At 44.3% G+C, this 12,795-nt stretch overlaps 2 protein-coding genes across 2 annotated transcripts in view; both read right to left on the reverse strand.

Annotated features, from left to right (window-relative positions):
- LOC102379968 (vacuolar protein sorting-associated protein 8 homolog) overlaps window positions 1–12,795 on the reverse strand; it is a gene marked incomplete at its 3' end in the record, with an annotated part of 129,230 nt that overhangs the window by 111,694 nt on the left and 4,741 nt on the right. Inside the window, exons 3-6 of the mRNA XM_025216841.1 lie at window positions 7,892–8,152; window positions 5,110–5,178; window positions 3,508–3,638; window positions 1,936–2,029 (exon numbers count right to left, since the gene is read on the reverse strand). Coding sequence (XP_025072626.1) covers window positions 1,936–2,029; window positions 3,508–3,638; window positions 5,110–5,178; window positions 7,892–8,065 — 468 coding nt within the window. The remainder of the gene's footprint in view (window positions 1–1,935; window positions 2,030–3,507; window positions 3,639–5,109; window positions 5,179–7,891; window positions 8,153–12,795) is intronic.
- NME9 (NME/NM23 family member 9) overlaps window positions 8,792–12,795 on the reverse strand; it is a 36,186-nt gene continuing 32,182 nt past the window's right edge. Inside the window, exon 9 of the mRNA XM_025216830.1 lies at window positions 8,792–8,944. Coding sequence (XP_025072615.1) covers window positions 8,940–8,944 — 5 coding nt within the window. The 3' untranslated portion in view covers window positions 8,792–8,939. The remainder of the gene's footprint in view (window positions 8,945–12,795) is intronic.

Genomic DNA, 12,795 nt, shown 5'->3' on the forward strand with positions numbered 1-12,795 from the left:
ATTATTCAAGACCCAGGGAGTGAAGTACAGGCTCCCTTGTTTCACCAAAGACAACTTATCAAGATGTGGCATCCACATCACTTCCCTTCAGCCAGGAGCCCTCCATACTGACCCAATGCACCATAGGTTGAGCTTATAGGTATAGATCACAGAGGTAAAAAGTCACATGGGACAAAACAGACCACATCAAACCTCATACATGAGCCTCTTCCCCACAGCAAATAGTGACTATATTTACTACCATATCTTCTTGCACATAACCTGTACATTTTCCCTAAAACCAGCAGGCAAAAATTGGGATGCACATGCAAGTGAGGAAAAAGGGATCTCCACAGGTTCAAAAATATGGGTGAGGGGAGGGAGTGGAACGGTGGCAAGGTTAACTGCCTCAGTTCTGGGAATCATGGCAACTAACACTGCCACCGCTACCCCCACCCCCAACCAAATTTCTGGACCTGAGTGGAGCTCAGGTGGGTGGGAGGGAGCAAAGCACCCTGGGATGCTGGAGGATTGCATAATGGCTTCTCTCAGATGAGAACATAACAGACATTGGTTTCTTCTGGGAGTGATTTAACCCTAATTGTTCCCGAGTTATTTTTCTCCTGGAGTGACCATCTTTACTTTGAGAGAAAAATCATGGTTTCTCATGGGAAATACAGACTAGATGAAAGTACTGTCAAGTGGATATGTAACTGGTTGGATCATCACACTCCATGACTAGTCCTCAACAACCCAATGTCTAGTAGGAAGGAAGTATCAAAAGGAGTTTCCCACCGTACACTGGGTCAGGCCAACGCATAGGGCTGGTCTGCAGCCAGACACAGGCTGCTGAGTTCAAACCAGCACATGTGACCCTGGGGTCAGCATGTGTGGGCAGACCAGATACACAGCTCTGAGGATACTGGGTCCAACCTGGATGTGGCTCTGGAGCCAGCACATGGGGTCAGAGCTGGGGCACAGCTCCTGATTCAGCACGCTGGATCTGTTACTCACCTGTCCTGCAAGGTAGAATATTCCCTCCCCTCACCCCCACCCCCAGTAAGCTGTCTGTAAAAATCAGGGTGTATGTTATATTCAGGGGTATGGTATATGTTGTTTTAAGGCATGGGTCCAAGAGTTTTCCCACCCAGCCTCCACCCTCTCTTAGTGATCTCAAGCTGCTCCATGAACTCTGAGGCCACTGCCTGCAACCAGCCTCCTAGAGCCTGGGTGCAATACAGGAAGAACGACTCTCTATTTGTGTTAGGTGGCACAAGCTCAGAGATCTCTTAAGACAGCATGCAAGCTGGTCTGTGTAGCACGCAGTCCCGCTCAACTAAACTGCCCAGAACTAATAGTAATGACATGGTGCCTGCATCCCACACTTCCCTAGAGATGGCAAGTTTTGCAGCAGCTTACTGATGGCCAAGATGCCCCCACATGCTATGCCTGTTCTTCCCTATCTGTCTAGATGTCCCTTTTTTATTTGCCTCCTTGCCAAGTGCAGAACCCTGCAGCTCACCCCCTACTGAGTTGGGGATGATCCTGCTTTGAGCAGGGGTTGGACTAGATGCAACTTCCTAAGGTCCCTTCCAACTCCCATTTTCTGTGATTCTGTGACCTGCAGCTCACCTCTTATTATCCCTACTTTACCAGCAAGTTCTTACCTTACGCAACTCAAGTTCTTCAGCTACTATTATTTTTCCTATTCTTCTTGAATCAGTGTTTTTTTGCTCACCGTCTCTGTTATCAGGTCACTCAGAGCTCAGTGAAGCCTGCTGCTCCCAAGATCCTTTGTAGAACCATAGCTTAGCATAACTACCACCTCGCATAACCAGAACTCTTGCAGCATATGTGAGAAAAAGTAATTTATACACCCATTCCTGTTCACAGTAACAAATTCAATACTTATGGAGTAAAAGTGGGGCTGGGGGGAGGTAGGGCAGGGATACTTACTGCAGCAGAAACTATTTGGGCAGAAATTCCTTTCAGAAGTGAAAGTCGTATGACAGATCCATGGAGAGAAAAAGAATCAGGGAGCCTTTTCTTTCTAAAGAAAATAATTAATAAAATAAAATAAAATACAAACACAAATACTGTGGGAGAATAAAATTCCCACACCTAAATGTACAGGAAAAAATCCCTGAGGCTGCAATGGTTTCATTCACCATACACTGCCCCAGTGGTGCATTGCGCACAATTCGGAGTGAGGTTTGGAATCTGAGACTCAGGCAAGCATTTAGAAGAACACGTACACGTAAAAGCTTAAAGTTACGTTTCTATTTAGCCAAGCTCTTTACTGTCAGTTGATGTTATTGTCTAGGGCCCAAGTTAATAGCAGTTAGCTGAGCATAAAGCCTGAAGCAAGACTTTGTTTCTCTGGCACTCCCCTAAAGAAACTAAAAAAACCACGACAGCTTTATGTGAATTCAATTCAATGACACCCTTCTATTTTTTTTAATGAAATTTTATGCTTATGTTTTTAATCATGAAAGCTAATTGGAACACTGCCTTGTATTACGGGGCTCTGGATTCAGATCCTTCTATGCTTCCCCAAGTTGAAAATGTTTGATACGCTACCCAACACCGGCACATTGAGAAAGTTGTCAAAGGCAGGTGGAACTTACAGCATGTGAGAATGGACTGGAATTGCAGGACTAGATGTGCTAAAATTGTGGGGCAATTCTAGAAAAACAGACAGTGGGGAAATAAGTAACAGCATTACCCTCTAAGCCATCGTTAAGAAGAGCAGAAGCCATTTACATTATTTCAAAAATACTGTGGCAGGCTGCTTGGAGAAACACATTTGGCAGGTTGTAAAGACCTTTTTTAAAATAAATCATGACAGTCTAAATTCTGGTGCATAGTTTTGCAAAGGTTTTCACAGCCCAGAGCAATGTCCACTGACCCCTCAAACAAACCGAAGACTTTTTTTTTTTCTGCTGGATCCACCAGGAACAGTTTCATTCCAGCAAATCCTATTTTATCTGTATCCTCTGCAGCATCCCTCTCTAGCACTGGCTGTAGGGTTTGCTTTTGTGTGGGACCCTGATAGATCAGACTACTCTCTTTCTCAAAGTGAGATTCACACCAGCCAGGTAAGAAAGAAGCATTATTTCCAGTCAGGCTCCTTCCCTGTCCACCAACACAAGCCCAATTCCAATAAACTTTCCCTATTATTGCCGTGCAACATATACTGAAAATCTGAGCGCAAAAACAGTTCCAGGACCAGGGAGCTACATAGGAAGCTTTTCACACAGACTCTGGGCTGTACTTCCAAGCCGTTGCAGCCCACTGGATCAGCAGGTGCTTCAAACACTTCTAATCTGCAATTCTGTCACCATCCACTTGTCCCCATTGGATCAAATCCGAATGCCGACAAGGCAGAGCAGGCTTGAGTGCACAGCTGGAAAATGCAGCAGTATGGGGGGCTGCAAAAAAATGTGTCTCTGCTGCCCACCATCAGGACACACACTCTCTTAAATCTCAAAGGAAGGAAAGGGAAGTCTTGCTGACAGGAACAGCTACCTTTTCATGTGTGCCCGGTCTCCACTGTCAGAGCTCGCCACTGAAGACGTGTCGTAAGAGTGTGTGTCGATATTATCAATGTTCAAAAGTGAGGGATCCTCCAGCACAAAAGTCTCTTCTTCATCATCAGTCTGAAAAACAATTTAAAACAGCACAAGTTTGCTAAATGTGACAGATCAAACCCATCTCTCAGACTACCAGGCACGTGACTTGGTCTAGCAAGGTATTCTGGTGAACCAGTCAGCATAAAAACATAAGAATTGCCTTTTACTGGGTCAGATCATAGGTCCATTTTGCCCACCCTCCTGCATCACACAGCAGCAGAGTGGATGTTGAAAGGGAGAGTGAACCAGGTCTGACCAGGGCTTTTCCCACTGTTCCTCTCCCACTTGCAGCCTGCAGCATATAACATGTAGGAAGTTCTGATTCAGAGGCTGTATCAGTAACTCTCAGGCTTGATGGCTACTGGGGACGCTTCCTCCGAGAATGTGTCCAATCCCTTTCTGAATCTGGCTACACTGTAAGCTTCCACCGCATCTGGTGGCAATGAGTCCAATGCTTTTAATGACATCCCGTATAAAAAAACCCAAAACTTCCTTGTGTTTGTTTTAAACTTACCGCCTACTAATTTCATGTTGTAACCCCTCATTCTTGTATGGCAAGAGACAGTAAATAATAAATCCCTATTGACTCTCTACACCATTTAGTATTTTGTATGTTCCCCCTGCAAGTATCTCTCTTCTAAACTGAAGAGGCCAGGCCTCTTTAGTCTCTCCTCAAATGGAAGCCCCTTCATATCACTCATCATCCTTGTTGCCCTTCTCTGTTGCTTGCTTCGGTGAACCCTGTCAATAAAGCCCACATTAAATGGGATTAGGACTAGCAAACTGACAGAGTTTAGGAAGCAGATGACAAAGACGACCTGTCCTAGGCCTGATGCTTCTGTAGTTTTAATCAGCAACCTGGAAGCGAGCATAAAACAGTGACAGAGCTCATCAGTAATGCTGAGAATGGTGCATGTGCTGGAGTGGAATCCTATTTCCCCTGGCAGAAAAGTTTTGGCTCCAGTGAACTTAATGCAGTAAATACGGTAACTTATTTTGTCAGAAGAGCGAGCAGATGTGGCTGTGAACAGCTGAGGCTGTGAACATTTTGAGTGCACTTTCGAGCTCCCCTCCACCTGAAATGTCAGAGTAGCCCCCATGCACGCCAAGTGATTCAGTATTGTCACTGACTGTATTAACTCATCTGCAACATCCACCTCCCTACTTAATGTTCTATGGCTATGTGTATATCTGCAGACCTAATGATGAACTTATTTTTGAGGTCTTCTAAAAATAACAAGTGATAAAAACACAAATCATACAAATAAAATACAACACTACTGGGAAGCACAATTTAAATATCAGGCTGTTTAGCAGTATAATTACTATATGGTCTGCATACATTTTGCCACATGCCTCTTTAAATACTGAAACAGGAACATCCCATGTTTTCTGCATGAATGTTAATTTACAATGCACAACTGTATAATAGTCACATGCTCCGAAACACTACTGTGCGTGACTCAGGGGCTTTCTTTACTCTTAAATACCTACCCACCTCATTCAATATGCTTTCCAGCGTCGGTGGGGTATCCACCTGAGGAATATTGAACTCTTTATCATCAATCTAAACAAAGAAGAGAAGGAGGAGACTGTTCAGGTTTTTAATCTCAAATAGATTTTCACAATCCTCTGTATAAAAGTTTCAGTTATACCCCACTCTCCATCCAAGATGCACAGGAGATTTCTCTTCTTTCAAGTGCTTTCTTTCAAGTTATGCTCCCTAACAAGTGTCAGGCTGAAAGCAAAAAGTTAGTGGTTTCAATGTCGCAAAAATGATGACGGTTGTTCTGATGCCCTGCTAGATATAGTGATTCAGATGGTATTATTGCCTATGCAAAACCAAGAACAGGAAGATGAACAGGTCTCATGCTGCTAATGCAATTAAAATTAAAAACACAGTCTGGCAAGTCATTGTCACACTGGACTGATCCAAAACTGTACAATTGGTGCATTTTATCTCCCTTAAATATTAAAAATAAAAGCAGACCTTTAGTGTTGTAGAATTAAAAAAAACAAACCAAAAACTTTAGGCAGAAGAAGAAAATTTAAGATGCTTCCATTTCAGACCATTGCTACCCAAATAAGACTTTGCTATAGCTGGCAGGCTGCTAATCACTATGGTTAGTGTGCAGGTCTACTCTGAAAAGTTTCTACAGAAAAATGGCAGTATGCCATGAACACAGCTGCCCCATCATCAGACCTAAGCAACAGATGCAGATACAGGCCATACTGTATAAAAGGTGCTGATTTTTATTTGTAATCTAGGCATTTATCAACCCTCTTTAGTGATTTTGTGATAAGCCTTTCAGCTATCATGTTGCTTGTCAGTTTGGGGGGGGCAGGGAACAATGAAGCTGAGCCCCCATAAAACTTAACAAATAGACAAAATAGACTGAAGTGAGACTCTTCTCTCTTCATAATCTTTTAAGTAAATAAGTACTCCTGGGAGCGGCAGTGGATGTAATAGGTTTTAAGACAAATTTTACTTGAAGTTGGCCCATTTATCTCACACGTTTAGTTTTGTCTGCTTACCGAATTCAACAACCTTCAGTTAGCCAGTTCTTACCCCGGTGCTCAAGTTTCTCCTAATGTTTTGGTGATCCAATCCAAGCAGCAGCTTTGGCACTCAACTATTCTTCCAATTTGTAAGCTCTTAAAGATGCATTTAAAAAAGTTAAAGGAGAAGCACTGCTGTTAAAGTTAGCTATGCTAAACAGCCAGAATACTTCACATTTGACAAGCAGTGTCATCCATACTTCTCCCCCCTCTTTACAGATGAGAAAACTGAGGCAGAAAGAAATGGAGAGACTTGCAAAGTCACTAAACCAGTGAACAGCACAGCCAGGAATAGAACCTTGACCCCTGACATCATGTTTACTACCTTCTGCACTCACCCATTGGATCCCAGCACATCCCAGTTCTCCAAGACTTCCCGAACTACAAGAAACTGAAGAAACAGCAATGCGAGGTGCCAAGCTGACAAAACTGCAAGACTCTGAAGTAAAACTCTGAGTTGAAACGAGTGCTTCTGGCCCAAGCTGGACTTGTTTGTTGGCTCAACTCTGCCACTGAAAACCCATGGCAATTGTGCCATCTCTCTCAAAATGTTTCCATTTTCAATCTGAAAGTCACTAGTCCTCAGGAATTTAAACTCCCAGCGCAGGCTTTCAATGAGTAGGGTTGTATCTCTTCATTGAAGAGACGCTAGGAACCTCACTGGTTGCTTCTCGGTGAGGCCATACGAAACACTGTTTTCTATTAGCTAGTACTAGAAAGAACAGACACACTGATGTCTTGGGGAGGCAGGCTGGGTTCTCCTCTGTTTGCATAGCCCTTTCAGTAATAGACCCTATGGGCCAAATGCTGCTTTTAGCTACCTCTGTGCAAAGCAGCTATGAACAGCAGCAGGATGTCGCAGGTATAGCCAAGGGCAGAATTTGGCCCTGCAGGGAAAGTGTAGTTAACAAACCACACTAAACGCCAGCTGTCTTTCCAAGAGATGCAGATTTCTGTGAAAGATGCCACCAGAGCAGATTCTGAACTCACACAGAGTTCAAAATCTGTTAGGAAGGCGCCGATTTTACAGCAAGCTCCTGACAGCACAAAGCAGTCAAGTCTTAGCAGATTTGTGTAGAGTGGGACAGGTTTTGTTCTAAAAAGTGGTAGGGGAGAGATGAAGGAGCTGCCCCTGCTGCTGTCTAGAGGGCCCATGCTACAAGACCATCTACAGGCAGAAAGGGGCATGGGCAGGCCTCTGACCAAGAACAGCTGAGCAGATGTGCCTCCAGTCCCCAAATCAAGTTCCTTTTGGAGGCTGAAATAAGGAAGTTTCACAGTGGAGTGCCCTTGGTAACCTGCTCAGCAACATGACTAATGAAGTTCCTGCTTCACACCCTGTTTGCTAGTGCATTGAGGCTGCTCCCTGGAAAGGGCTCCGAGGTACCAGTCCTTTAAAGCAGTATTATGAATCAGAGCCAGTTAGCACCACAGAACTAACGCAAGAGCAAGGAATGGTATTTACCACAACTTGGTGAGAAAGCTGTGAAGTGGCATGGTTTGAAAACAGCCTCGTCACTTCAAAGAGCAACCCTTAAATGAAGCTGGCCACCCAGCAAATGAAAAGCAAAATCAAACATAAAAGACAATCACGCATTTGACTTGAAACGTCTTCCCCTTCCCCCACGTTTCATGAAGCTTCCCTTTTAAAAATCAAAAGGGATTTATTGCTGGACAGCCCGGTTTGTCCCAGAGCTAGAAAATTCACATCTGAGTCTTACCAGCTCACTTTTGGCATCTAGTTCTCTTTCCAGATCAATACTGCCCAACTTTGGGAGAAGTGTCTCCTGACCCAAGAGTTTGCCAAGGTCATCTTCCAGTCCTGTGGAAGACATGCTCTGTTCTGGATTGAGGTTTTCAGTCTCTGTCTTCAATTCATCTGCCATCTTTTCCATATCCAACAAATCCAGTGAGTAAGTCAAAGTGCTTTGGCTCCTTCTCTTAAGCTTCTACTCTAGGTCCTGGCAGCTAAAATCTGCATTCTTTTCAAAGAGAAGATACACGTTGAAGAGAAAGCTTCAATAATGTGCAAAACCGACAGACAGACACACATGCACATACATGCATGCACTCAACTGTATATTTCACACCACTTTCAGCCCATCCTGTAGCCAAAACTGAACGCCCATCAGGAGGTTTCTTCTACAGAAACAAGCCCCTCTTCTTCATTCTCAAAGGGACTGCTGCATTCCCTAGAAAATAAAAGCTTCTGCTAATTTCTCTGTGGACTTACGGAAATGCAAGCCATTAAAAACAGCTCCAAGAGGGCTCCTGGCTCAGCCGAGGCCCCCATATCACAGTCACAGGATGGCTGGTGAAGGCACAGCCTGAGCAGAGTGAAACGCCTCCCTCAGCCCTGTCATGTGCCTGGAAACATCTCCCTGCTACTTCCTACCCCAGCACTGGTGAAGCCAATGGGAAGGAGCCTGAAATCAAGGACTGGAGAAGGGCAAGGCCCCTCCACACACAAAAGATGCATCTAGGAGGCCCACGCCAGCCATCCAAGGCCCCAGGGATGATGCCAACTCTGAGCTTTCCCTTGTTTCTTTGGCTACAATGCGCACACACACTTTGCACCCAATGCAAGGAACTCCTGACTCACAGAAAGCAAGTACGTTCTCTCAGGGTTAGGGTGGCAGAACAAAAGCAGCTATGGAAGACGGAGAGATTCATAGATGAGACTTTCAGGGACTTTGTAGAGCAGTTCCACCTCCACTGTAGCATCTCCTGTGCTGCTGAGAAGAATGAGAGCCTCAGGGATGAAGGACATCAAGCTGGGAACAAGCAAAACTATCCTTTAGATGAGACCCACCTTCCAGCTAATGTTACAGCACCTTCCTGCACTGAGCACACTCCTCCAAGGGTGGGAACCCCACAGAAGAGAAGCAGACAGGTGGTGGTAGTAGGAGATTTGATTATTAGGCACATAGATAGCTGGGTTTGTGATGACTGAGCAGACAACAGGGCGACTTGACTGCTGGGTACAAAGGCAGCAGACCTCACAAGACTGCTGGGAGGAGCTGGTGGTCATGTGATGTGGGTAAGAGTAGCAGGGAGGTCCTCAAAGCTAAATTTAGGATGCTAGGTAAAAGGTTGAAGTCCAGGACTTCTATGGCAACTTTATCAGAAATGCTTTCCATGCCACGCACAGGGTCAGGTAGACAGGCAGAGCCAGTCTCCACACATGGCTGAAATGCTGGTGTAAGGAGGAAGGGTTTAGGTTTATTAGGAACTGGGGGAGCCCACATAGAAGGGACAGTCTCCACTCGAGTCAAAATGGTACCAGAAGGCTGACACATAACATTAAAAAAGTGGCAGAGCAGCTTTTAAACTAAAAACAGAGGGAGGGAAAAAGCCAACATGCGTGGAATGGCACAGCTCGGATCGGCACAACCTATGGGATAAAGCTATACAAAAAATGAGGATAAGAAACAGGGTGAAGATAAGTGCAAGCAAATACCTTTAATGAGTAAAAGGTCACATGGAACTAATGAACCAGGCAACAATAAGAAGTACACCTGCTTTTATATTAATGCCAGAAGTTTAAGATCAAAGGCGGGGGACCTTGAATGCTTAGCTATAAATAAGGCTCTTGACATAATAAGTCTCTCTAAAACATGGTGGAATGACGAAAATTAATGGGATGTTGTAATACCAGGACACAAATTATCCAGGAATGATAGAGCAGGTTGCACTGGTGGGGAACTGGCACTCTACATCAGACTGCATCAAATCAAATAGGTCAGATTTTTCAACTCTTAAGACAGGTGCAATAGAATCCTTGTGCATAGAAATCCCAGGTTATAACAGAAAAAATATGTCTATAGAATCATAGAAAATGAGGGCTGAAAGGGACCTCTGGAGGTGACATCTAGTCCAATCCCTGCTCAAAGCAGGACCAGCCCCAGCTAGATCATCCTAGCCAAGGCTTTGTCTAGCTGGGTCTTAAAAACCTCCAAGGATGGAGATTCCACAGCCTCTATTGGTAATGTCTTCTAGTGCTTCACCATCCTCCTAATGAGGAAGTTTTTCCTAATATCCAACCTAAACTTCCCTTGCTGCAACTTGAGCCCATTGCTCCTTGTTTGGTCATCTGCCACCAGTGGAAACAGTCCAGCTCCTTTCAGGTTGTTGAAGGCTGCTATTAAATCTGCACCCCACCCCCTCAGTCTTCTTTCCGCTAAACTAAATAAGCCTAGCTCCTTCAATATACCATCGACCCCCGGACCAGGGTAGCAGCAGTGAGCTAGAAATGTTAAGGGGGTTGAGAGAGACTGCCACAGCAGAAAACACAGTAATAATGAGGGACTTCAAGTATCCCACAAATAGACTGGGCCAATCTGACATCAGGTCAGGATGTAGAGACCAAATTTCTGGATATTATAAGAGAGATTCCTGGAGCAGCTAGTCCTGGAGCCTACCAGAGGAACACCTTTAGTGCAAAGGGTTTGTGTTACTAAACCACTGGGCAACAGTGACCACAATGCAACTTGATTTGACACCCATGTAGGAGGGGAGACAAGAAAAATCTACCACTGTAGCCTTTAACTTTAAAATGGGAAACTACACCAAAATGAGGAAGCTAGTTAGATGGAAGTTAAAAGGGGCCCCTAAAGAAGTGAGAGAATTGCAGGAGGCACAGAGCAAATGCATACCAAAAATAAAAAACTGGAAAGCAGACCAGCATGGTTTCATGGCAGAATTGCAGAGGCAATAAGCAAAAAAGAAAAAAAGGCTTCTTTTTAAAAGTGAAAGCCAAATCCTAACGAAGAAAATTAAAAAAAGAGCACAAATGCTAGCAAAGCAAAGGTAAAAGTGAAATAAGACAAGCTAAGAGGGAATTTGAGGACAGACTTGCCAGAGACACAAAAGATACTAAAAATTCCTTTAATTACATTATAAGCTGAAGACCTGCCAGGAGCTCAGATGGGCCTTTGGATGATCAGGGTGTATACAAAGCATGTTAAAGATTGACAGGACCATCACTGAGAAACTAAATGCATTCTTTGCATCTGTCTTCACAATGGAAGATGTTAGGGAAATTCTGTCACCAGATCCACTCCTCCCTAAGGACAATCCAGTGGAGCTGACCCAAAGGGTGGTTTCAGTAGATGAGGCTGTAGAGAAAACTGATTAACTAAACAGTAGCAAATCACCAGGACCTGATGGCATTCACCCTAAGGTCCTGAATGAGCTCAGATGGGAAATTGCTGACCACTTAACTGTAGGACAAAAACTACCACTAAAAACAGCTTTCGTACTAGAGGACTGCCAATGTGACTCCCATATTTAAAAATGGCTCTAGAGGAGATGCAGGGAACTACAGAGTGGTGAGTCTTAACTTCTATTCCTGGAGAACTGGTAGAAACAAGACTGAAAAAAAAAAAAAGACTATTTCAGCACGTGGATGAACATGACTTTCTGGGGAGGAATCAACATGACTTTGTCAATGGGAAACTGTGCCCCACCAACCTATGAGAGTTCTCTGAGTGTGTTAATAAGCAGGTGGATCAGGGTGATCCAGCTGACATAGCACATCTGGACTTCCAAAAAAGCCTTTGACAAGGTCCTCCATCAGAGACTAATTTAGGAAGTCACAGGATCACAGGGAATGTGCACTCATGGATTAAAAATTGTCCACAAGTCAGAAAGCAAAGAGTGAGGATAAATGGTCAATTTTCAGGATGGAGAGGTAAACAGTGGGGTCCTGCTGGGATGTGTGTTGGGTCTAGGGCTGTTTAACATATTTATAAATGATCTGGAAAAGGGGATGAGTAGTGAGGAAGCCAAATTTGCAAATGACAAAATTATTAAAAGTGGTAAAGACCAAGGTGGATGGTGAGGAACTACCAAAGGATCGGGCATGATTGAGCAAATGGGCAACTAAATGGCAGATGAAATTTAGTGTAGATAAGGGTCAACTGATGCACATGGGCAAAAAACCCCCAAACTCTACCTACACTCTGATGGGCTCTACATTCATGGTTACCACACAGGAAAGAGATCTGGGAGTCAGTGCAGACAGTTCACTAAAAACATCAGCTCAGGGCTCAGCAGCCACCAAGAAGGCAAAAAAAAAGTTAACAATGATTAAGAGAATTGTGAACAAACCAGAATGATAACACGTAATAAATCCACGGTGCATCCACACGTTGAGCATTGTGCCCAGTTCTGGTCCCCAGCCCTCAAAAAGGAGATAGAAGGACTAGAGAAGGTCCAGACCAGGGCAACAAAGATGACTGGAGATATGGAGGGGCTTCCAGATGAGGAGAGACTAAAGAAGCCAGGCCTGTTCAGGTTAGAAAAGAGATACTTGAGGGGGAATGCGATGAGCATTTACAAAATACTAAATAGTGAAGAGCAAATCAGTAGGGATTTATCATTTACTTTCTCTCACCATACAAGAACAAGGGTTCACAACATGAAAAGAGTGGGTAGCAAGGTGAAAACAAACACAAGGAAGTTCTTTTTCACCCTTTGCATCATTAAAGCATAGGACTTGTGGCCACCAGACAGGGTGGAAGCTGAGAGTTTAGCCAGATTCAAGGAGGGACTGGACATGTTCTTGGAGGAAAGGGGCCCCAGCAGCTATTGAGCATGGGAGCGAGGGGCACAGCTGCTGAAC

The sequence above is a fragment of the Alligator sinensis genome, unplaced genomic scaffold (genome assembly GCF_000455745.1).
Source record: "Alligator sinensis unplaced genomic scaffold, ASM45574v1 scaffold1264_1, whole genome shotgun sequence".
NCBI lineage: Eukaryota > Metazoa > Chordata > Crocodylia > Alligatoridae > Alligator > Alligator sinensis.